At 43.5% G+C, this 23,809-nt stretch overlaps 1 protein-coding gene across 2 annotated transcripts in view; it reads left to right on the forward strand.

The window, feature by feature from the left end:
• The window catches only part of PLD1 (phospholipase D1), a 135,764-nt gene that overhangs the window by 70,732 nt on the left and 41,223 nt on the right, over positions 1-23,809 (forward strand). For both annotated transcript variants that reach the window (XM_081190054.1, XM_081190053.1), the window contains exons 6-12: positions 1,829-1,894; positions 9,470-9,528; positions 10,086-10,178; positions 15,210-15,362; positions 16,756-16,905; positions 18,110-18,193; positions 21,143-21,224. In XM_081190054.1, coding sequence (XP_081046180.1) covers positions 1,829-1,894; positions 9,470-9,528; positions 10,086-10,178; positions 15,210-15,362; positions 16,756-16,905; positions 18,110-18,193; positions 21,143-21,224 — 687 coding nt within the window. The remainder of the gene's footprint in view (positions 1-1,828; positions 1,895-9,469; positions 9,529-10,085; positions 10,179-15,209; positions 15,363-16,755; positions 16,906-18,109; positions 18,194-21,142; positions 21,225-23,809) is intronic.

Here is a 23,809-nt window from a genome sequence, read left to right on the forward strand (position 1 = left end):
GACAATAGTTAGTTCCTTCCTTGCCTGGCAGTGCTGTGACAGTTTGTGTAGAAGCCAACTTGCAGCACACGGGTACAATTTGCATTCATTGTCCTACCCAGTCCACCACTCACATGTGGGAATGTGGCTTTCAGGATGATAAATGTGCACTACCCCTGCCTGGCCTATTGATATTGACTTAAACTTATTGATATTAACAGCTGACCATCCCTAGCTTGACCCGAGTGGCGCCTTGGACAACAGAATGGGATTTTGCAGTAACAACAGATGTGCAGTGCTAACTCCCCAAGTCGATGACTGGTGTGTGAGTGTATGTGTGTAGGTTCTTCTCTGCCAGCATCCAGCAGCCAAGAGGAGTGTTACTGGGGGTGCCCCACTGCAGTAGAGGCCCTAAGTACCTCCTAGCAATTCTGCCATCAGCGTATCAGGGCACAGATAGGGCACTGGTGGCTTTGGATGCAAGGAGGGTGCTGTTATTGTTGTTGTTTAGTCGTGTCCGACTCTTCGTGACCCCATGGACCAGAGCACGCCAGGCACTCCTGTCTTCCACTGCCTCCCGCAGTTTGGTCAGACTCATGTTTGTAGCTTCGAGAACACTGTCCAACCATCTCGTCCTCTGCCATCCCCTTCTCCTTGTGCCCTCCATCTTTCCCAACATCAGGGTCTTTTCCAGGGAGTCTTCTCTTCTCACGAGGTGGCCAAAGTATTGGAGGCTCAGCTTCACGATCTGTCCTTCCAGTGAGCACTCAGGGCTGATTTCCTTAAGAATGGATAGGTATGATCTTCTTGCAGTCCATGGGACTCTCAAGAGTCTCCTCCAGCACCATAATTCAAAAGCATCAATTCTTCGGCGATCAGCCTTCTTTATGGTCCAGCTCTCACTTCCATACATCACTAAAAAGTGATAGTGGAGAGTTTTGACCAAATGTGATCCACCTGGAGCAGGAACCGGCAAGCCACTCCAGTATCCCTGCCAAGAAAACTTCATGGACAAAGACAAAAGGAGGGTGCTAGCAAGGAGAAAAGGGAAAGGAAGCCGTTGCCCCACTTTCCGCTCTGGCCAGCATGAGTTGGCTGGGCTTTGGATGCAATTTTGGCTCCTGTCCTGATTCTCCCAGACCCCAGTTAAGTTCAGATCGCTCTGGCTGTCGATGCTCTTGTAGTCGAACAGGCAGAAAGAGACAAATCCAGGAGGAAGCACGACAAATGTGGGTTAGACACAAGCATCGCCCACCTACAGTTTCTCACTGCAAGCAAACTGTTGCTGGCAGTGGAGGATTTGTGAAAACGCAAACGTTTCAGGTGCGAACCTGCCCATAGTCTTGTGCGCAACACTTAAACATGCTTCTTGTTTTGCATCCATTGTGTTCACCATGAATAAATGCAGTCAGGCGGGTTAGCTGCATTGTGTGGAAGGAGTGGAGTGAGTGATGGATTCGTGGGATGGAGATCCTTGCTGATAATCCATACTAGACAACTGTAAAAAATGCTCTGGTTTTCCTGAATTCTCTGTGCTGTTTTCCTTTTACTTTTCTGCAGATGTCAAGTTTCTAGTCATTCCACGTAACACTTCCCCTGGCGCCTGGGATCTCTTTCTCTTTCCTTTCCCCTTCATTCGTTCGACACCTGCTATTAATCATTCCTCTCCCTTTCCTTCTTCCACTCCTGCCCCCTTTTTCTCATGATGGAGAGCAACAGCTAGGTTCAGGTTGCTAGTTCAAATGGAGACTTGCTTGTTTGTACTGCTTGGACTTTTCTGATTCTGAAAAGCAATGATAAGCCAAGTAAGAAATGAGATTCAATGGAGTATTTTGCGTTTGCCTTGCAGAAACAACTGGAAGATTACTTAACAAACCTCCTAAAAATGCCGTTGTACAGAAACTATCACGGAACGGTAAGTGATGAACCGTGACATGCGCCTCTTCCCTTTGATTTTGTTTGCTAAGTTTATTTATTTTATTATTTATTTCATATTGTTTGTATGCTGCTTGATTGTAGAAAAACAACAACAACAACTCAGAGCTGTTTACAAAAGTTCTTCCAGGGTCACACAGCAGTTGCACATGCAGCCTGAGGTGCTGCTCGGTTAAAAAAAAGAAGAAGAAGTCTTAGCCAATTAGTTGTATCGGTTTCAGTGTATTTAATTTATTTTTAATTGGTTTCAATCTGCATAAATTTTTCTTATCAATAGAAATCGTATATTGCTTTTGGTTACAGAAGATGCATGGAAGGCAGAGCTATAGTAGCTAATATGGTGCCCTCCAGAAGTTGCTGACTACAACTCCCATCATCCCATGGCTGGGGTCATGGGAGTTGTAGTCCACAACATTGAACAACGCCACATTCTTCACCCACCTGATGTATAGGTTGCGCTAGGAGCCATCACAGAAGAGGTAGAGTGGTACCTTGGTTCTCAAACTTAATCCGTTTCAGAACTCTGTTCCAAAACCAAAGCGTTCCAAAACCAAGGCGCGCTTTCCCATAGAAAGTAATGCAAAATGGAGTAATCAGTTCAAGACTTTTAAAAACAACCCCTAAAACAGCAATTTAACATGAATTTTACTATCTAACGAGACCATTGAAAGCAGTAAACAATGTACTGCAGTCACACAATCAATCAATCAATCAATAGCTGAACTAGGTTCTACATAGTCACAAAAACAAAACAAAAAAGAGCCACAAAAATGCAAAATAAATAGCAAAAACAGATAGATCTCAGTGTAACACTCAAAACGGAAGTGTGGCCCTCAAAACAAAGCACATTCGTCTTCCAAAAAAAGTTCGCAAACCGGAACACATACTTCCGGATTTGCTGTGTTTGGCTTCCAAGTTGTTTGAGTATCAAGGCGTTTGAGAACCAAGGTACGACTGTATTCCCTTCTGCGTGACATGAAAAGAGAATACCTTTTGCTGTCTACAGATTTTTGTAAATATTAAGATTAAATATAAGTAATACAAGTAAATGTTTTTTTAAAGTGTGCTTCCCGATAAATCTTTTTTTTTTTTTTGAGAATCAGAACATGCCTAACTGATTAATATATCTGATTCATTTACTAAAGACTGCAGTTATACAAGTCATCCAAGTACACTTCTAGGGATGCACTCCAGGATCCCTTTCCATGTTGCACAGGATACTTGGAGCGGGACAGATTTTAGACCCTGTGCAAGCATAAACTTAACCATAGTTTGTTTTCCCTAACTATGAATGAGCATGAACATCTGCACTTAGTCAGCCTTGATAAAGGCAGCTTCCCACCTCTTAAAGTTCTCTGTTTTCAAGGCAAATAAGGGCCCTTCCTTGTGTTTCCTGATAACTGCTCTCTGAGAGTAGGTCTTAGCTTGGCAGACTAAACCATGGTTCCACCAAATTGCATACAAAATGTGCATATTAAGAGAAATTAGCGCTAGAATGCTGATGAATCTTCATGAGGGCTTTTAAAAAAATCACAGGCAGATGTAGAAATGTGAAGAGGTCTGGGCTGAAGATTGGAAAAATTGAGAGAAACCAAGTTGACAGATCTGCCCATCCCTACATGGCAAATGGTTGTGTATGTTCTATGCTGGTGATCTTCCCAGAAACATCTGTCTGGCAACTGAAATCCCTTTGAAAGGTTTCCTAGGAAGCGATTCATAAATCGAATGAAATAAATGAATAGTTTTAAAGCAATTGCAGGACTCGATGGACCCTTGACCCAGTGGAGCTCTTATATTCCTAGCAGAGTTATTGCAACAAGTCTGCAGTATATGTAGGCTTAGATTAGCATGCATGTGTAATAATATAATTACCTTTTGCTCTTAGAAGCAATGCTATGCCAACTTGGCGCCCATAAATGTTGAGTCATTGGAGAAGCTTAAAGTACATAATGCTTTGTCTAAAATTCTGCTCTTGTGTGTGCTGCCACACAGAGACAGCCAAACCTCCCTCTTTAGATCTGGCAATGTTTTTCAAGGGTCATGCACTGTGTGGGGAATATTTCTCTAACACATCTTAAATGAAGGCTAGTCCTGGCAGCAGAGATGAATTAAAATACGTGAAGGAGGTCATTTCAGGCCAGAGTCTACTGGCCTCTTTTTGTTTTGACTCGTGAGACACAGGCTCTCTCCTGCTATCACTCATTTGCAGAAAGACACACACAAACAACACACACAAATAACACACACACACACAGAGAGAGAGAAAGAACATTGCCTTGTTTTTCCTGTGATTTTAGATTTAGTTTCATCCTGGGATAGCTCAGCCGGTAGAGCGTAAGACTCTTAATCTCAGGTTTGTGAGTTCGAGCCCCATGTTGGGAAAAAGATTCCTGTATCACAAGGGGTTGGACCAGATGAAGGAGCGTCTCCACCCCCATTGCTCTACCCGGACACTGAGGTCCAGCTCCGAGGGCCTTCTGGCGGTTCCCTCACTGCGAGAAGCTAAGTTACAGGGAACCAGGCAGAGGGCCTTCTCGGTAGTGGCGCCCTCCCACCAGATGTCAAAGAGAACAACAACTACCAGACTTTTAGAAGACATCTGAAGGCAGCCCTGTTTAGGGAAGCTTTTAATGTTTGATGTATTACAGTATTCTAATATTTTTTTGGAAGCCGCCCAGAGTGGATGGGCGGGGGTATAATTAATAAATTATTATTATTATTATTATTATTATTATTATTATTATTATTATTATTAGGGGGCTAAATTCTCGATGGTTTCAAAAGTGGCTTACTGTGTGCGCCATGGCAGGCAATTCCCAATGTTTTCAAAATAGAAGCTGAAAAATAAACAGAAGCTTCCTAGAACTAGAGGGGCAGTTCTTTGGGTTCTGACCATAGAATATTAACTCTATCAGCCTCATACCTGGCATTGCTCAGGAATTCTGAGAAACCGAAAGAATCAGTGCAGTTTTGTAAGGTTCAGCCCACTATCTTGATTCAAAATGGCACCCAACTGTATCCAAGCACAGATCCAAAATGTGTTTCTTGGTCTCGGGAACCATTATGCAGAATTTGGTTTCGACATCTTAAGAAGTAGCAAACAAATAAGCAGCTTTCAAAAATATACCGTAGGTGCTACAAGAGCTACCATATTTGTTTCCCACGTAAATGGAACATAAAAGAAATAGCTGCCAGAAAACGAGGCCCGCTGCTGGTGCCAACATTGCATCAAGTTTTCCTTCAGTTTTGGCTTATGAGAATCTGACTTGTGCAGTCAATGGGCACAAAAGGTCCATTGGGTTTATCTGCACCTAACAGCTGTCACTTTGCTGTTTGTTTGTTTGTTTGTTTGTTTGTTTGTTTGTTTTGCATTTCATTATCCCTTCTCCCTTCAGTTGATCCCTCCTCAATGTTCTTTTGATGCAACAATAGGCATTGATACCAAATCCTTCACATTCCTCTGCTGCATAGCTAGGCTATTCCTGCCACAGATTATTCAGAAACCTGAGTGGGTTATTGGGCCTTTCTGAGGACAGCTGGGAGAGGGTCAAATTTCAAGCACAGACACAGAGGATGTAGTTATCCTCTCTATATGTCATTTCTTGGTGATGGAAGCCTGCAGGTTTTAAAGGCATCCTGTGTTGCTCTTAATGATCACTCGGGTAACATTCACAATTTGAGTGACCTGAAAATCTGCAGAAGCAGAGCCTTACTTTAAATAAATGCCTAAGGCAGTTAGGGATGAGTGAATCTGTCTGATTCTCCCCGATTCTCATTTTTGAAATCTTAGCTTCAGTCCTCCATATTTCCACATTGGTTTGCAATTAAAAATAAATAAATCATGAAAATTCATCTGCATTTCAGTGCACACTTCTCTGAAAAATGGTTTGATGCAATTTTGCATAATATACATATTTTTGCCAAGTAATTTTCCCTAATAGAATGCTTTTTTGTTAGCTATTGTACTAATATATATGCATTTTAAGGTATGTTTTATCCTTGTATATGTATTTTTGTACACCTTACTTATCTGGGGAACTGTATTGCAAAATTCAGAGACATACCAGTTTTGAAGGATGACTGTGCTTCAATTTGCATATTGTTTTGACAAATCTGAATTAGGTAGATTCATTTTTCAGGGTGAGCTCAATCAAAATTCTCCCAAATCCCCGATGGCAGCCATAAAAAATAATCACACACACATACATACATATTTTTCATTTTACTAAATGAACAAAGTAATGTGCTAAAGATAAAATGCAAGATTTTAATGATGATAACACTGATGACTCTTAGCACAAGTTACTTTTCTCAATCACTGCTGTGAGAGAGAAAATAAAATATTGTGGTTTCAACTTCCCGATACCAAACCACACTTCTTCTATTCTAGTACTGAGACCTGGGCACCCAGTGCATTATTAAAATGACCACTAACCTCAGATTATGGAAAAAGATTAACCTTGTTTGTTTTTAAGAGCTAATGCACTTTAACTTTCGTTATGTAAGGTTTTCGCCAAACGCAAAGTCAAAATGTTTATTCGGCTTTATGCCCATCATAAAGCACAACACACAAAACAAATCAAATAAAACAGCGGTCTCGTACAAGTCACAAGTAATATAACACAATTCACAGCTCACAAGGACAAATATTGGCAAATCAAAACAGAAATTTAAGATTAAAGTTAAAAATTTAGGCACTACGCTAAAATCAATATCTGATGTCAATATCAAAAATTCTTATAACTATCAATAATCAGCTAACATTCCATTCTGTCTCTTGTACGAGAGGACGGCTGTTAGGAATTTAGCAACCTGTAGAGTAATATAAGGATCTACATCTTGAAGAACCCAGGCAAGCTGTAGGTCTACTGGTTTGTCAGCCATAGGCTGGATTATGGAGTTTAGTATACTAGCACGAGCTGAACTGTACATAGGGCAGATAAACATAACATGATGTAAAGATTCAGATGTTTTCATTTCACAAGCACACATTGAAGGGACTTGGCCCTTAGTGAATCTATGTCTCAGCACGTTTGTTGGAAAAACATTGAACCTGGCTCTAATGAAGGCATATCGGTGAGATGCGGCTATAAGCGATGTTAAGTAGGACGGAGCACAATAGATAGGGGTTATGCCGAGATTTAACGGCGAGCAGGCTCCACCACCAGCTAAGAAATTTTGGCATAGCTCCACATCATCCAGCCTTTGATTTATACACCTTTTTGCCGCGTTTAGATCCAGTTTGAGCAATTCCGTGGGCGAGATCTCATAGGACAGCAATTTGGCATGGATTTTTCCTGACCACAAATTTGTGAAGTCATCCCGCCACATGCATTGAATGAGATAGTGGTTCGGGAGTTTATGCCATAGGGATATCCAATAAATCAAAACTCTCCTCCATAAAACTAACTCCACTGAGGGGATCTTCATTTCTAAGCGAATAGCCGCATTACTTACGCATGTTGGTAGTTTTAAAAGTCGGCGTAAGAATTGGCTTTGAAGCGACTCTAAAGGCAGCCCATAAAGGTGCAGCATAGGCCATTGTGGCCATCACTTTGATGCTATACACTTTCAAGGTCGCAGGGATGAATAAGGCCCCCTCAGAGTAGAAAAAGCGGAGGAGGGAGTGTGATAGGGCTTTTGTCTTGTTTTGAAGATATTCAACGTGCGCTTTCCACCCTAAATTATATTGAAAATAAATTCCTAAATATTTAAATTTATGTACTTGTTCGATTTTCGTGCCCTCCAATTTCCATGAATATAATTTTCGACTCCTTGAAAATATCAGTACTTTGGACTTGGTGTGGTTGATAGACAGATGATTAGAATGGCCAAACGCAAAAATTCATGTATACAAAAAATGATGCACAATGTCCGGAGATCCATACAGCTACAGCATATCGTACATACCTTGTGGGGAGGAACTATAGCTCAGTGGTAGCACTTTGCATGTAGAAGGTGCCAGGTTCAATCCCTGTCGCCTCTAGTTAAAAGGGTAAGGTAGTGGGAAAGACGTCTGCCTGAGACCCTGGACATCCAAGGCCAGTCAGGGTAGATAATATTGGCTCAATGTTCTGACCCGGCATGCATTCAACTCTGCTACAGAAGACACTGTTGGCACTGCCTTCATTGGAATCTCCAGTTCAGAATGCAATGTGTGCTTGGATTCATGAGGCAAATCCAGATGTACAGGGGTGAGGTTCAAAAAGTATTTACATGCTGCTTAGAGAATAACTTGCACCTAAATATTAGCAAGGACGCGGGTGGCGCTGTGGGCCACAGAGCCTAGGACTTGCCGATCAGAAGGTCGGCGGTTCGAATCCCCGTGACGGGGTGAGCTCCCGTTGTTTGGTCCCTGCTCCTGCCAACCTAGCAGTTCAAAAGCATGTCAAAGTGCAAGTAGATAAATAGGTACTGCTCTGGCGGGAAGTTAAACGGCGTTTCCGTGCGCTGCTCTGGTTTGCCAGAAGTGGCTTAGTCATGCTGGCCATATGACCTGGAAGCTGTACGCTGGCTCCTTCGGCCAATAAAGCGAGATGAGCTCCGCAACCCCACAGTCGGTCACGACTGGACCTAATGGTCAGGGGTCCCTTTACCTTTATCTTTAAATATTAGCAAGACAAAGGAGATGGTGTTGGACTTTCGGAGGAAGAGAGGGGAACTAGCCCTGTTGTATATCAGGAGGGTTGTATGGAGAGAGTCTCTTCCTTTAAATTCCTGGGAGTTTACCTTAGTGAAGTCCTCACTTGGAAAAACAATATAACTCAGGTGGTTAGGAAAGCCCAACAGAGACTCCATTTCCTCACGGCCTTGCGAAAGAACAATGTTAAACAACAGTTGATGACTTCCTTCTACCGGTCCACAACAGAAAGTGTCCTCTCATACTGTATCACAGTGTGGTACGTTGGCTTGACAGCCACGGACAGAAAGTCTTTACAGAGGGTGGTGAACACAGCACATGATATCATGGGCTGTCCCCTGAGCCCGCTAGATGACATCGCAAGGGATCGTAGCATTTGGAGAGCGAGAAAAAATATCAGGGACGATTCACACCCCAGCCAGCACCTTTTTAATCTTCTACCTTTAGGCAGGAGATATAGAAGTATAATCAGTCGTACCAACAGGCTAAAAAACAGTTTCTGTCTGTGGGCTTTTAGGCTGCTGAACGGAAAATAATATAGTGCAACTGACCTTCGGGGTTGGTGTGTTGTGCGACAAGCACACAGAGTGCAATGAGATTGAGTGTTTTTTGGGGGGGAGGCTCGGTTAATTCCATTGTACACAGGTTGTACATTGACAATAAAGGTATTATTATTATTATTATTATTATTGCCAGGCCATTGTTAGTCAGAGGTAGAATAAGGATGGGTTCAAAGGCAAAGCCCGTACAGACTTCTTGTCCCCATCACAAACCCACAGGGTAGTGGTGGTGGTAAGGAAACAGCCACCTTTGAGCGTGGGTCCTGTACCCCCCCCCAAAAAAAAGTGCCCCAAACCTTCAACTATTTTCTGGACTTTTGCATTCAGATAATAGGTGTCCTTTTTGCATTTTCAGCTGGAATTCCTTGGTGTAAGTCAGCTGTCATTTATCCATGATCTTGGACCGAAGGGCATGTAAGTTTCGTTGTTTCCTTGCTTCTAAAACATATATCCTGCCCTTTGCCCATAGACCAAGTGGAGGCCTCTTTCTCAAGACTGTGCCTGCAGAAGTTTCGGGGTGCATGTGCTGCCCCCCTCCAGACAGCAAGCATGCGGTAACGCTGGGGAAGCATTGCAGAGCAGCTAATCAATCAAAATGATGTGCAGACAGCTCAGTACTACTGTTGTATCAGGGACATGTTGCATAATACACATGCAGAAATGCAAACAAACCCCAGTCTGGAGGGGCCCTTCGACTAGGAAGCTGTTCACCTGAACAAACAGGAATACATTAAAGGCAAGCCCCTTATGGAAATTGTTAGGAAATGGAATCCCCTATTGGAGATCATTTCTGGTATGTAAAATGGGATTGCATCAAAGTCTTCTTGTATGACTGTAATCTGGCTCAAAAGTCTTCAGTAGTGGTGAGACAGGTTTTGCGTATAGACTTCTCTTCGCAACAGGTTGCGAACTATTGCTTCTTCCAAGTGCTTGCTAAAGCAATGTTTTCTCTCTCTGCTCTTTGCTTTCAGAGAGGGCATGATTATGAAAAGGTCTGGAGGACATAGAATACCTGGTTTGAATTGCTGTGGGCAAGGACAGCTGTGCTACCGGTGGTCAAAGAGGTACTTTTATAAAAATTGACTTTTCAGGTTTGTACAGCAGGGTGGGAAAGTATTTTTCCAGCTTTATGCCAAAACTTTGGGCTCCAGTTGTGTGTAATGCTGAGCCTAACTACGGTTTAACATGAATGAGAAAACATGCCTGGGCACATTTAGAAAATTGTAGTTACTACACTCCTGTCCTGGTCCCACTGCCGCCATGACACCAGGAGCTAAACCATGGCTTGGCTTAGCAATACATTCAAATCTAGACTTGTGGTTTGTCTCCCCTAAACAAACCATGAACAGTGAGACAAACCATGAGCCCAGATGGAGATGCAAGCCGTATAATGCAAAGCCCAACAATGTCTTCATCATTCCCAGTAGCATGGCAGCAGGAGTGAAGTGGCCTCGATTTTCCAGACATGCACTGGCATGTTTTCTCATTTACGCTAAGCCATAGTTTTGCTTAGGATTTACATGCAAAGCAAGCTGACAACAGCAAAAGGAACTGCTTAAGAAAAAATTTACCTACAACTAATCTATGATTTCACACTTAGTTTAGCATCTAGAAGGATCTTACACACCTCCAGTTTTCTAAACTAAACCCCAAATGTAACCTGTAACGTAAACATAGGGGAGTTGATCCAACACCTTGGTTATTTTGGTTGCCCTTTTCTGAACCTCTCCCCATTCTTTCTGAGCTGCAGCAACCAGAATTGGGCCACACTTTCCCAAGTAAAGAATCCTTTTTAGTATACCCTGGTTAAAAGTGAGTACATCTTCTAACAATCCGATAAATTGCTTTAGGATAGAATTCAGCTTCCAGATACAGTCTTTTGTGCCTGTCCATTAGGACGGTTGAAAGCTGGGGCTGTCTTTTAAAGAGCAAGAATGAGGAGTTTGATTTGAGAGAAGGTGCATTAGTAGTGACTGGAGTGAATCGATAAAAGGTCTGTGTGAGTCAGGTCTTGGCTGCACACTGAGATCACCTGTTGAATTAAGATCAATTTGAATACTGTTGCTAATGCTCCCAAGATTCAATTTTTGCAGGTTTTTGGGACCTGCTCAGAAAACACTCCTGTCTAAACAAACTATTTTATAGGCAGGCTTATGTGTTACGCATCCAGTTGAACTGTCATACTTTTAACTTTCAGCAGTTTGTGTTTCTAATGTGTGTGGGGCTTTGAGTATGAATATTCAGTACTGAACAGAACAATCCTATGCCTGCTTATTTGAAAGTTATTTTTGGTAATTAATTCTTCCAAAGAGTGCTGCCTTAGTAGCCTTTGAGTGCTTTTTAGACAAATGTATGAAGTTGGATTCAGACTTAGTCTTGTTCGTTTCAGTGAGTCCACACTATATTTGATTAAATCTGGATCCAACCCAATAGTAGCAGTACCCTCGATTTGGCTGGCTTTAAGATATTTTCCCATTCTAGATTCAGTCTGATGCTATCAGCCTGTCTTCCCCTTTCCCCCTGTCCCTGTGGTACAGTGGTACCTCAGATTAAGTACTTAATTCGTTCTGGAGGTCCGTACTTAACCTGAAACTGTTCTTAACCTGAAGCACCACTTTAGCTAATGGGGCCTCCTGCTGCTGCCGCGCCGGCGGAGCCCGATTTCTCTTCTCATCCTGAAGCAAAGTTCTTAACCTGAAGCACTATTTCTGGATTTGCAGAGTCTGTAACCTGAAGCGTATGTAACCTGAGGTACCACTGTATATTAATTGTGCCCCTTGCAATTTTCACCCTCCCAGGTTGCAATCTAAGCAAACTCTCTAAGGCGTGAATCCCACTGAACTCTGCTTAGCATTGTAGTGTCAAAAGACTCAACCTTAAGTCCACCTCTTCCTTGTTCAACAACAAAATTCTCTTAAGCCTGTTTCCCCTCTTCCTCCTTAAAAAAAATATTATTTCGTTATGCGCCAGAGGCAGATGTGAGACGACCTTGAGCGCCAACTCAGCAAAAGTGCATTGTGTTCCCTGCCTCATTGTCCCTTCCGAGAAGTACTGGACTGTCCTGAGGCATCTCACAAAAACTCGATTCAGTCTGCAATGAGAACACGATGCTGAGCTCTGGTCCTGGCCAGGCTGGGGTCAATGTTACACTCAAGTCATTGTCTCCACCAACTAGCTTTGCCACCAGAGAAATGACCTCAATTCCTCATGTTATGGGGCATCCGATGTCTGGCTCAACTCCCGTCAAGGGGAAGGCAGAGGCGAATCCCTGGCAGATATGCCAAACAGCAGAATCCCCCAAGGCCTAGTCTATCTAACTTACTGTGAGCAGCTTGGCTTTGCTGTGAGGTGGGGTGGAGCCCCTCGCTTAACTGAAGGGAAGCCCCACCTTCCTCATCCTGTTTGGCAACACAGTTATAATATAATAATAATAAATTTTATTTATACCCCGCCCTCCCCAGCCAAGACCGGGCTCAGTGCAGCTAACAACCAATAATAAAAACAAGTTGATTGAAATACAGCTTAAAAAACAAGATTAAAATACATTAAAACATTGAAATGCAGCCTCATCACAGGAGGAGAAAGGAAAAAAGAAAGACAGAGGGGGAGTCAAATTGATTCTAAGCCAAAGGCCAGGTGGAACAACTCTGTCTTACAGGCCCTGCGGAAAGAAATCAGATCCCACAGGGCCCTGGTCTCATGAGACAGAGCGTTCCACCAGGGTGGAGCCAGTGTTGAAAAGGCCCTGGCTCTGGTTGAGGCTAATCTAACTTCCTTAGGGTCCGGGACCTCTAGGGTGTTGCTATTTATGGACCTTAAGGTCCTCCATGGGGCAAACCAGGAGAGGCTGTCCCATAGGTACAAGGGTCCTAGGCCGTGATGGGCTTTAAAGGTCAAAAGCAGCACCTTAAATCTGACCCTGTACTCCACCGGGAGCCAGTGCAGCTGGAAAAGCACTGGATGAATATGCTCCCATGGCAGAGACCCCGTGAAGCAATGCAAGAGAGGGGAATGAGAGGGGTTGGCAGGTGTGCTTTGCACTCAGGTCCTGCTCCCAGGCTTCCCATCGTTGGCCGCTTCCTGGCATCTCCAGTTAGGGCTAGGAAGAAAGGCCTGTCTGAAACCCAGGAGAGCTGCTTCCAGCCAGGTGTAGGGGACTCAGTCCAAGGCAACTTCCTTAGTTCCTATGTCTCAGGTTCTCCACACAGGGCTGTGAGAGACCCCTGCTGGAAACAATGGACTACTGCTGCCAGTCAGTGTGGGCAGTACTGAGCTATTTGGATCAATGAGCTGGCGAAAGAACATTCCTATATTCCTAAGCGCAATTTCCTTCCCCTTGGGGTAAATGCATGCATTCCAAGAACGAAGCTTTGCAAAATGTTCATTTCAGTACACCAATTACGTGTGCCCATGCCCAGCTGGTAAAAATAGCTTTGAAGAGATTTTAGCTATAAATCAGCTCCTCCTCCCACAGTTCTTAGGAAGTGTATGTTGAAGAAAGTGATTGCCATCTCTCCCCACCCAGATTGGTGGCTGTTATGCTGCGGAGCCTGTTGCTTGGCAATTAAACCTTTCTCAAAGCATTGCAGTACAGTGGTGCCCCGCAAGACGAATGCCTCGCAAGACGGAAAACTCGCTAGACGAAAGAGTTTTCTGTTTTGGAGGTGCTTCGCAAAACGAATTTCCTATGGGCTTGCTTCGCAAGACGACAATGTCTTGCGAGTTCCTGCTGGTTCCCCCCCTTTTTTTTCTAAGCTGCTAAGCCACTTATCAGCTGATCCGATCAGCAGATAAGCCGCTAAAAGCCGCTAATAGTGCTAATCCGCTAATCCATCAATGGGCTTGCTTCGCAAGACGAAAAAACCGCTAGACGAAGAGAATCACAGAACGGATTCTTTTTGTCTTGCGAGGCACCACTGTACCCTTCCCATTAACTTTACTGGAATTAAGGAAGCATGCCTTTATATATAAACCATTTGGAATTCTGATTCACATGTCTCCCAGCCCTGCAGGGCTGGGCCTTAGGTGCTCACACAACGAGATAAATCGGGAGCTGGAAGTCACAAGCCAAAGGGACGGGAGTGAGGGCTGGTATTGTCAAGGCACAAATCCCAGTCTAACCTGTAAGCCTCATTTATTTCTGGGTCGGGCAAGCCAGTGGCAGGTCTGCATGGGCCACTAGCCCAGGCTCCATATTGTGGCTTACCATGTTGGGCAGGATTACCCTGGCCAGGCCCACACAGAGAGACAAAATCAAGGTGGTAGAATCCTGAGGTGGCAGAGTAGGGGCGAATGAAGGCATCATGACACCCGGGGCAGGGCATCGCTACGTAGGGCGCATGTGCAGCGTCTCTACGTACAATGCATGCACCCTACATAGTGACGCTGCACATGTGCTGAACATAGCAGTTTGCTGCCGGCGGTGCTCCAGCGCCGTACAGACGGTGCTGGGATCCCTCCTTCGCTGCTACAGCCGTGAATGGAGAATCCTCTACATGCAGCTGTAGCGGCGATGGAGGGATCCACCTCCTGTGATGTATGTATGATTTTTTTGGGGGGTGGTCTTGAGGTACAGGGTGGGCAGTTTCAAAAGTCTATATAAGGGCTGTCACACCATTGTTCTGGGTTCCTCGTCCCTCCTGCGTGTGGTTAGTGAGGACCATGTTGCAACTGTTTAATAAAGATCAGGCTTACTAGCTGCTTTGCTTCTCAATATTCTCTGGTTGGCCGCTGTTATTTTCTCCTACTGATAGGGAACCCTCTTAAGGACTCTTATACGGCCTCTTGGATACCCCATAAGGGAAAAGGAGCAGTTTTTTCCTATAACACTAGAGATGGCGAAGATTGTACCCATGACTTTCTGTGTGCGGAGCAGATGTTCTACCACCGAGCCACAGCCACTTGCGATTTCTGCAAACACATGTATTAAAAAACAATTAACCATATAAAAAAGCCTGATTAATTAGGGACAGTTTTGTAATTGATCACAAAGGGTTTTCGTTGATTTAGCTACCGATTCATGGGCTAAATGTTGAAGCCCTGATGAATATATGTAATTTTGTGTGTGTTTGTTTTGTTTTGTATCTCTTTCCTAGGTGGCTAGTAGTCAAGGACTCTTTTCTCTTGTACATGAAGCCAGACAGTGGAGCCATTTCCTTTGTCTTACTGGTAGATAAAGAGTTCAGCATAAAGATTGGCAAGAAAGAGACAGAAACGAAACACGGGCTACGAATAGACAATCTCTCCAGGTGAGACCTTTTCACACCACGGCTTGTGGTTAGGAATGTGGGAGAGATTCGATTCAGTTCACACTGAAAGGCAAACTTTGCATCTCCTTTGCACCATTGAAACAATACAGCAAATTGAAACACAGCCATTCTTTGAAGTTCACACTTCTCAAGATTGGGATTCAGTTACACACCCACGTAATGTGTGCAAAAAAAGAGAAAGGGTATATGCTAGGATAAAAGTGTATGCACACACACGTATATATATTCAAAGTAATGTATGCAAATGAATTAGGAGAAATTGTTTTGCAAGAATGTTTATATTAGGCAAAATTGCATGGGTATTTGTGAGGCAAAATTCACACCAAAATGCTGTGGGGAGGGAAATGCAGACTGACATAGAAACATGGAGAACTGAACTTAATCCTGGGAAAACAAAAAATAAAGAAGCCATAGTTGGGATATTTGCCCAACTCCCTATTCGTGACACTCTTCATTATTCACCTGACTGAACAAGACTTGTCAAATATTGATAACCCATTGATACATAACCACTTGCTCTCTGTGCCTTGGGCCTCCTTGGTAACTGTAAGAGCTGCTATATATAGCCCAGTCAAATTCAGCATTGTGGCATTTGTGGAGAAGGGTCTTAGTGGCTGTTAGCTAAACGAAGGTGGGCAGGGTAGTGTGAAGACCTTGCTATGGTACCTTCAGCCGCCATATTCGGGGCCAAGGAAGAATTTCTCTGGTAGACGAATTCCCTCATTTCCTGTCTCAGCACAGTCTACAAGGGAAAGGCTGTAGCTCAGTTGTAGAACATCTGCTTTGCATTCAGAAAGCCCTGGGTTCAGTCCCCAGAGTCTCCAGACAGTGGTTTGGAAAACAGCTGGTGCTGCAGAGGGCAGCAGATTTTGAGGGAAATGTCCAAAACGGCCCCACTGTGTTCGTTCATCCATCTACCTGCATGGATATGGGGCATTGCCTTTGGATCACCATCTCTATATAGTGCCAGCTTCTGAAACAAAGCCACGTACCTTGTTAAGCGATCATCAGTAAAACGAAAATAACCTGCTTGCCCAGTCAACATAAGAAAATCAGAACATGGCTGGATCAGACCAAAGGCTCATATATTCCAGCAGTCTATTCTCACGGTGGCCAGTCAGATACCTATGGGAAATCTGCCAGCAGGACCTGAGTTCAGGAGCTTTCGCTCTCCTTGTGACTTTCAGTAACTAGTATTCAGAGAGATACTGCCTCCCAAATCAAGATTTTATTGTTTGGTCTTCCTTTTCTTTTCTTTTAAAGTGAACCGCCCTGAGACCTTCAGGTATAGGGCAGTATAGAAATAAAATTAATAATAATAAATACAGTAATTTCCCCCCTCTCGTTCCATGGCTTTATTTCCCCCTTCCAGGTCACTGATTTTGAAGTGCAACAGCTACAGACATGCTCTCTGGTGGTGCCAAGGGATAGAAGAATTCATTCAGAAAAACGGCACTAACTTCCTCAAACATCACAGATTTGGCTCTTACGCAGCTGTCCAGGAGAACACCTTGGCAAAGTGGTAAGAGGTGGCTCACTGCTTTCATAGCTTTCCCCGGCGTGAGATGCAGTGAGGTGCAAAACCTGTTGACTGCCTGCCTGTTCATGACACAGGAACCATAACATCTAAAAGGGGGGAAGGCGGCAATCTTGTTCTCTAAGCTAGTTTCTGTGGACTCCAGCGTGCAAACCCCCAAATGTGATGTAATTATACTGCGAAGAATCTCTGCCTTTCAGCTTTTTGTAGGAAATTGGCCTTCCTGATGAAACTGTCTGCTACACCTTGATTAAGAGTTAGTAAATTGCCGAGCAAAATTCCCCCTCAAGCTACTGCTTGTCCAGTGGGAGTAAACATCCAGGAATTATGCAGCTGGAGTTTCAACTGGAGAAATGGAACTGCAGGGAAAGGATGTTTTTTTTAAAAAAACAACAACACTCTGGTCCCAATCTATTGTGGCTGCTTTTATTACATTACATTACATTACATTACATTACATTACATTACATTACATTACATTACATTACATTACGTGGGTGGTTATATGTATGGATGCCCTACATTCAGGACTTTTCTTTATGACAGTCCTCACCACTACAGGACACAAGTATTTCTTCTTTCTTTTTCTGTTTTTTTCTGTCCATTGAACCATTTTGTGTTAGCACTTTTATCAATGCATGGGTGGGGTATAAATAAATTACCAACATCTTTTTTCTTTTTCTTTTCTAAAAAAAAGGAGCACTCTTACATCACATCTACTTTGGCCTCTAGTGACCCAAAATATTCTTTTGAGGCACACAAGGGCAATTTTCTTGGTTTCTGGATAGACTTTTTGTTTGTTGTCAAAACTCATTTGTTTTGTAACACGTTCATTAAAATTATAATCAGTTCATTCTTTTTTATTTTTGGTTCATGCTGTAGATTCGAAAAAAAATAAATTACTTAACCTTCAGTCTGTGTGTGTAGCAGACAATAGATACCTCACACAGTGGCCGGGGGCTATTTTGGGGTGAGGGTGGCAGCTGCCAGGAGCAGCGAATGAAGTCGCTTCTCTTCCCGCCGCCAGCGAATGGCTCTTCTTTTCATATCTGTTTGTGTCCCTCTGTCTTTGTCCCAAACTACATGAAAAGTTAACCATATGAGGCCTGCTGGGCATACCTCTGCTATTCCCCTTCCTCCTCTTTCCCTCTCAGTTGGACAGAAATCAAACTACTGTCGTTGCTTTTAGGTATGTGAATGCAAAAGGGTACTTTGAAGACGTCGCCAACGCCATGGAAGCTGCCAAGGAAGAGATTTTCATCACAGATTGGTGGTTAGTATTTAATTTGCACGGTTTGATTCTCTATCTCCATCTGTCTTGTGTGAACACACACATTTACTTCCTAAAGCGTTCCCTTTGCCAAAACCAGAGGTTTTGGATTGGAACTCCTATCCACCCCCAGTCAGCAGGTCCCCAGGCCAAAGTGTTCAATGTCCGCACAGCACTCACGCCACTAGCGACAGAACCAGGTTTGTGGGGTTCAGAAAAATCCAGCTAGATTCCATGTTACTTCACAAACCATGCTGACTAGGGGCTGATGGGAGTTGTAGTTCAAAACATCTGGAGGGCACCAGGTTGACTGCCTTCCATTAAAATGTTCTAAGGCTGCTCTGTTAAGGGCCCTTTCATCCTGGAGGCTGAGCAGCGGGGCCAGATGGTTTGGAAACAGACACAACCGTCGCAGAGACAGGGTGTTTAATGTTGCTTTGCTGTAAAGGTCTTTTCAGGACACTTGGCAGCAAACCAAAGTGGAACCAGCCAAAAATGAAAACGAGAGAGAGAGAGAAGTAACTTTTCAACCAGTGCTTAGTTTTCCATGTTTGCATTTTCACCTTCTTGTGAAAAATCGATGTTTATAAGCTGCCTTCTCTTAACACTTAGCAGCCCAATTGAAAGATGTGAGGCACAAAGACTGGTGCTCAAATTACAGGGGAGCGGATACTTGCCCATTTATCTTTTCTACCAGTTCTCTAAGCTACTGTTTCCAGAATCTTCCAGCTCCCCACTTCCCCCTTATCATTCAAACACTGGAGCAGACTGGATTTTCCATTTGGCAGGGATGGAAATGTCATTATCCACCCAGAGTAAGGACTAAGATAGACATGACAGTGGCAGCCATTATTATTATTATTATTCACACACATTAGTTCCGTTCCCATATAAAGGGCAATGTTTACATCTAAATATGCAACATAGAAGTGAGGCAAGCGGAACTAGGACTGAGTGAAAATGTCACCCACCCACACCCAAAAAAATTGACTGCTCATTTACAGTTGGCAAAATTGGAGAGGGAGGGAAGGTGTGGATTATTTGCAAGTTTCTGTAGTGCTTGCCTGGTAACATTTCTGGCAGTGATAGGGCAAAAGGTAAGGAGACCTAACAGTAGGTTGACCGGCAGAATCACCCCTTGACTGGTCATTAGTAAGGCCACATTTGCACCATACATTTAAGGCACTCTGATGTCACGGCTTCCCCTCAAGAATTCTGGGAGCTGTAGTTTGTTAAAGGTGCTGAGAGTTGTTAGAAGAGACCACTTTCCTTTGCAGATCTCCAGTTCCCATAGTTCCCCGAGAAGAGAGGTGGATTGTTAAACCACTCTGTGAGGGGAATAGGTAGGGTTGCCATATTTCAAAAAGTAAAAACCAGGACGCAACAAAAGTTGTTGAACTTTTATTATTGCCTAAGATCCAGGACAAAGTACCGCCTTTCGGAAATTCTGGGGCAAGAAGTTCCATTCTGATCCATGTTTGCCATATTTAGCTCTGTTTCCATTCTTCATTCGTTTGACTTCTGACAAAAAACTATGTTATTTCTCTTGTTGTCAGCTGTTTGGCAGAACTTTACATAGTTAATTATGTAATTAATTACACAGTTAATTATGTAATTATTCTGTTACTCCATACCATTCATTTCGATGGGAAGGAAACATCAGTTACGTATTGTTTGGAGACTGAAAACAGCAAACGGCGATCATATCTGTCAAATTGATTTGCATTCCAGATGTGGGATGAAAAAGTGAACATTGGCAAGTTAAGCTTCTGTTTCCATCAGAATTCTCCAATGCTCCGTTCAGCCTAATGAACCAGCCTCTAGTGATTTTCAGCTGGGCACTTTTCCATTTTGAACGTATGTTTTTAAATAAAAAAAACCAAAACCACTAGTACCATCAATTTAGCCCCCGCTGCAAACCACCACCACCCTTGCATAATGTAGCCTTGATATGAGAGGCAATTTTGTGTGTGGAAAATGCTAGGACCTAAAAAATGGCCACCCAAAATCTACCTCAAAATCCGCTTTCGTCATCTGAAACCGCCCCATTTTGTCCTGACCCCTGATTTCATGCCCCAAATTTGTGACCAAAAAGCTCCAACACTTCAGGGACTTCTCTCCTCTGCATGACTCACTTTCAACAATGGATTCAGGCTGGAAAAAATATTCTTTGGAACAGTGGCGCATGGGGCAGTAGATTCAATTCACCTAGCAAAAGGTGTGTACCTTTTGATTTTGGGGGAAAAAACACACCTCCCATTCCTTTACAAATGATAAATATGGCAGCCCCCAACATGTTGAGCTCACGTACTGGGGAGTACATCTTGCGGCACCCGCTGGAAAGTAAACACCATTACATTTTGCGCTGCATGAATGGATTTGGGTCTAATTTACAAAACAGCTGCAGTAATTTCAGAATAATTCATGTTGGCTAAGATAGCATGGTGTCCTGCATGTGACTCTGGATTTAACAGGAGCTTCTACTGCTGCTCCTCCTCAGAACTTGAGTGACAAATTCCTCCGTGAGCTCACTCCACAAACAATAGATTTGTTGACTCAAATCACAGATGTCGGCCGTCACATATACTGCAGCATTGTTGAAAACAATGGATAAAAAGCACATTCAGAAAATAAATCATTCCAAGGGGTTTTTTATTTACTAATGCATCAGGGCGGATACGCTGTTTTTACAGATGTAGGTAGGAGTGGCCTTCGATGCCTGAGATTTGTGTTTTCAGAACCTACCCTATTCTTCTGAAGGTAGCATGCTGAACTGTTTTTAATTCTGAGTTTTTAATTGTTGTATCCTGCCCTGGGACCTGCTTTTGAAGGGCAGGTAATAGATCTACTACTAGTAGTACTACTGCTAATAAAAACAATTTCCAATAGATATGCTTATATTTGAAAATGTATTTGAAGTTGGTGCAACCAACTTTTCTTTCTTTCTTTCAGGCTGAGCCCAGAAATATTCATGAAACGGCCAGTGGTGGAAGGCAACAGGTGGAGATTAGACTGCATTTTGAGGCGGAAAGCTGTAAGTTTTCTGTGCTCTCCAAGTCTTTACACAGCTCTGAAAGCTAAGCCCAGAGGCACTGAGTTCCGCCTGACTTGGGGTGGGCGCTCGTCGTGTGTGTGTGACATCACACATTTGACACACGCTTGTGACATCATGTGTGTCTGGAGGAGACCGCTAGGCCTGACAAGGCCCAACACCACTATTAAGCCTCCCCCCACATACTTTAGGGGGCTGAGGTGTCCTCATCCCCATAGAGTTAGCGCCTATGGCTAGGCCAGTATTATCCCCATACTGCAGACAGGAAACTGAGGCTGAAAGAGGGTGGTTCACTTGTAAGCACTTGATGAAACTGAAGTGTTATAGTAATTCTAAGGTCTCAAATATAGAATGAATGTTGACAATTGCACAAGGCAAACACATATACATAAGTACATAAGCCATAAAATAGTAGAGGAGAGCAATCCAAAAGACATCTTGGCTCTCCTAAAGGCTCTAAATATTTCCTCTGCCTCCTTAATCCCCCTTAGCTGAGAACACATAGGCAGACAGCAACCAGGGGAAGTTCTTGAAGAGATTCCTCTCTTATATCTATGAACTTCCTGTGTCTTAATGGTCCTTGTTTGCCCAGATGCTCTGCATTGAGGGATGTCTGACCGGCATCCTGATGGTCTTACCAAACCCTGTTCCCCCTCTGAAACAGCCATAGCTTGAGGACAGGGGAAGGAGTAACAAGAGGTAGAGATTAGGAGCCTTCATTGGATGCAAACCAGGGTTCCAGAGCCTTTGTAGAGTTTATAGGTGTTCCATCTGAACTCTTAGGAAGCCCAGCTGATTTTTGTTGTAAGCTGAAGCAGACTTGCCCGTCGTTAATCCTGTGTTCCTGCCTGGTCTTGGCTGTACTCTTCTCTGCGTACTCACTTTGGCCAACTGCGAATGATATAAACATTGATAACGGTAGATAGCATAAATTGGCTTTTCGAGAAGTTGCCATCGCAGTGCAGCCTGATTTATAATACGTGCCTGCTTTCAGAATGGATTCTCATTACACGGATAATGGTTGGCATCAATCTCCTCCAAGGGAGATAGAGATCTAATTAGGAGAGAATTTCGCTTGGCTGTCTCCATACTCCATACTCTATTCTTATGTGGGCCGGAGCGTGATATTGAGCTTGAGGTGAAAGATTATTTTAATGGGATCTTTCTGTCATCATCATAAAAGGCCTCGGTCAGGAAAACCTTAAGTGCCTTCTCAAGCATTTACGGGTCAGAAAGGATTACTCCCTTCGTGGCAAATGGGCTCCTTCCCTGAATATTGCCTTGCACTCTGGGACTGAGATAGAAATCAAACAATCCATAACATTCAGACTCACGAAAGAGTAGTGAGTAGATGCAGAGAGAACACAAGATTCTTTATCACACTAGAGGGGAAAACAGTTTTCTTGGACGCTGCACGCGGGGGCGAGTTTGTTCTGATTTCAGAACTTGGGATTTCTAGGCCAGTCCTGTGATTAGTATTTTTTCAGGGTTGGTGTGAGGAACCTTTGACTCTCCAAATGTTGTTAAACCTCAATTCCCATTACCTCTGATCATTAGCCATGCTTTCTGGGACTGATGGGAGCTGTAGTTTATCAACACCTAGAGAACCAAAGGTTCCTTGCTCTTGCTTTGGGGACTAACGAGATTTTAAACGCTGAGTATTGTTAGAGTGAGTTTTTGGTTATTAAAGTATTCTTTATTTAGCTATATAATTATTTATAGCCAGTCTAAATTGGCTATAAAACACAACGCAAGAAAAACTTACAATAGCAGCACTGTTAACAAACATTTAAAAGCATAGACCAGCTAAAATAAATGTCCTTTGCAATATAGAATAGCAGTATAGACTGTCTTGCCAGAGTGGTGCATGCTCTAGTTATCTCCCGCTTGGACTACTGCAATGCACTCTACGTGGGGCTACCTTTGAAGGTGACTCGGAAACTGCAATTAATCCAGAATGCGGCAGCTAGACTGGTGACAGGGAGTGGCCGCCAAGACCATATAACACCGGTCCTGAAATATCTTCATTGGCTCCCAGTACATTTCCGAACACAATTCAAAGTGTTGGTGCTGACCTTTAAAGCCCTAAACAGCCTTGGTCCTGTATACCTGAAGGAGCGTCTCCACCTCCATCATCCAGCCCGGACACTGGGGTCCAGCGCCGAGGGCCTTCTGGTGGTTCCCTTGCTGCAAGAAGTGAGGTTATAGGGAACCAGGCAGAGGGCCTTCTCAGTAGTGATGCCCGCCCTGTGGAACACCCTCCCAGCAGATGTCAAGGAAATAAACAACTATTTTACTTTTAAAAGACAACTGAAGGTGGCCCTGTTTAGGGAATTTTTAATGTCTGATGCTGTATTGTTTTTAATATTCAGTTGGAAGCTGCCCAGAGTGGCTGGGGAAACCTAGCCAGATGGGCAGGGTGTAAATAATAAATTAGTATTAGTATTAGATCCAGTTTGCATGCAGCTCTAAACCAAACCATGGCTTAGCTCAAACAAGCAAATGTGCAGGTTTCTGGTGCAAAGATTGTGGCCATGGTGTTCCTCCACTGTAGAATCATAGAATCA

The sequence above is a fragment of the Podarcis bocagei genome, assembly GCF_964188305.1.
Source record: "Podarcis bocagei genome assembly, chromosome: 4".
NCBI lineage: Eukaryota > Metazoa > Chordata > Lepidosauria > Squamata > Lacertidae > Podarcis > Podarcis bocagei.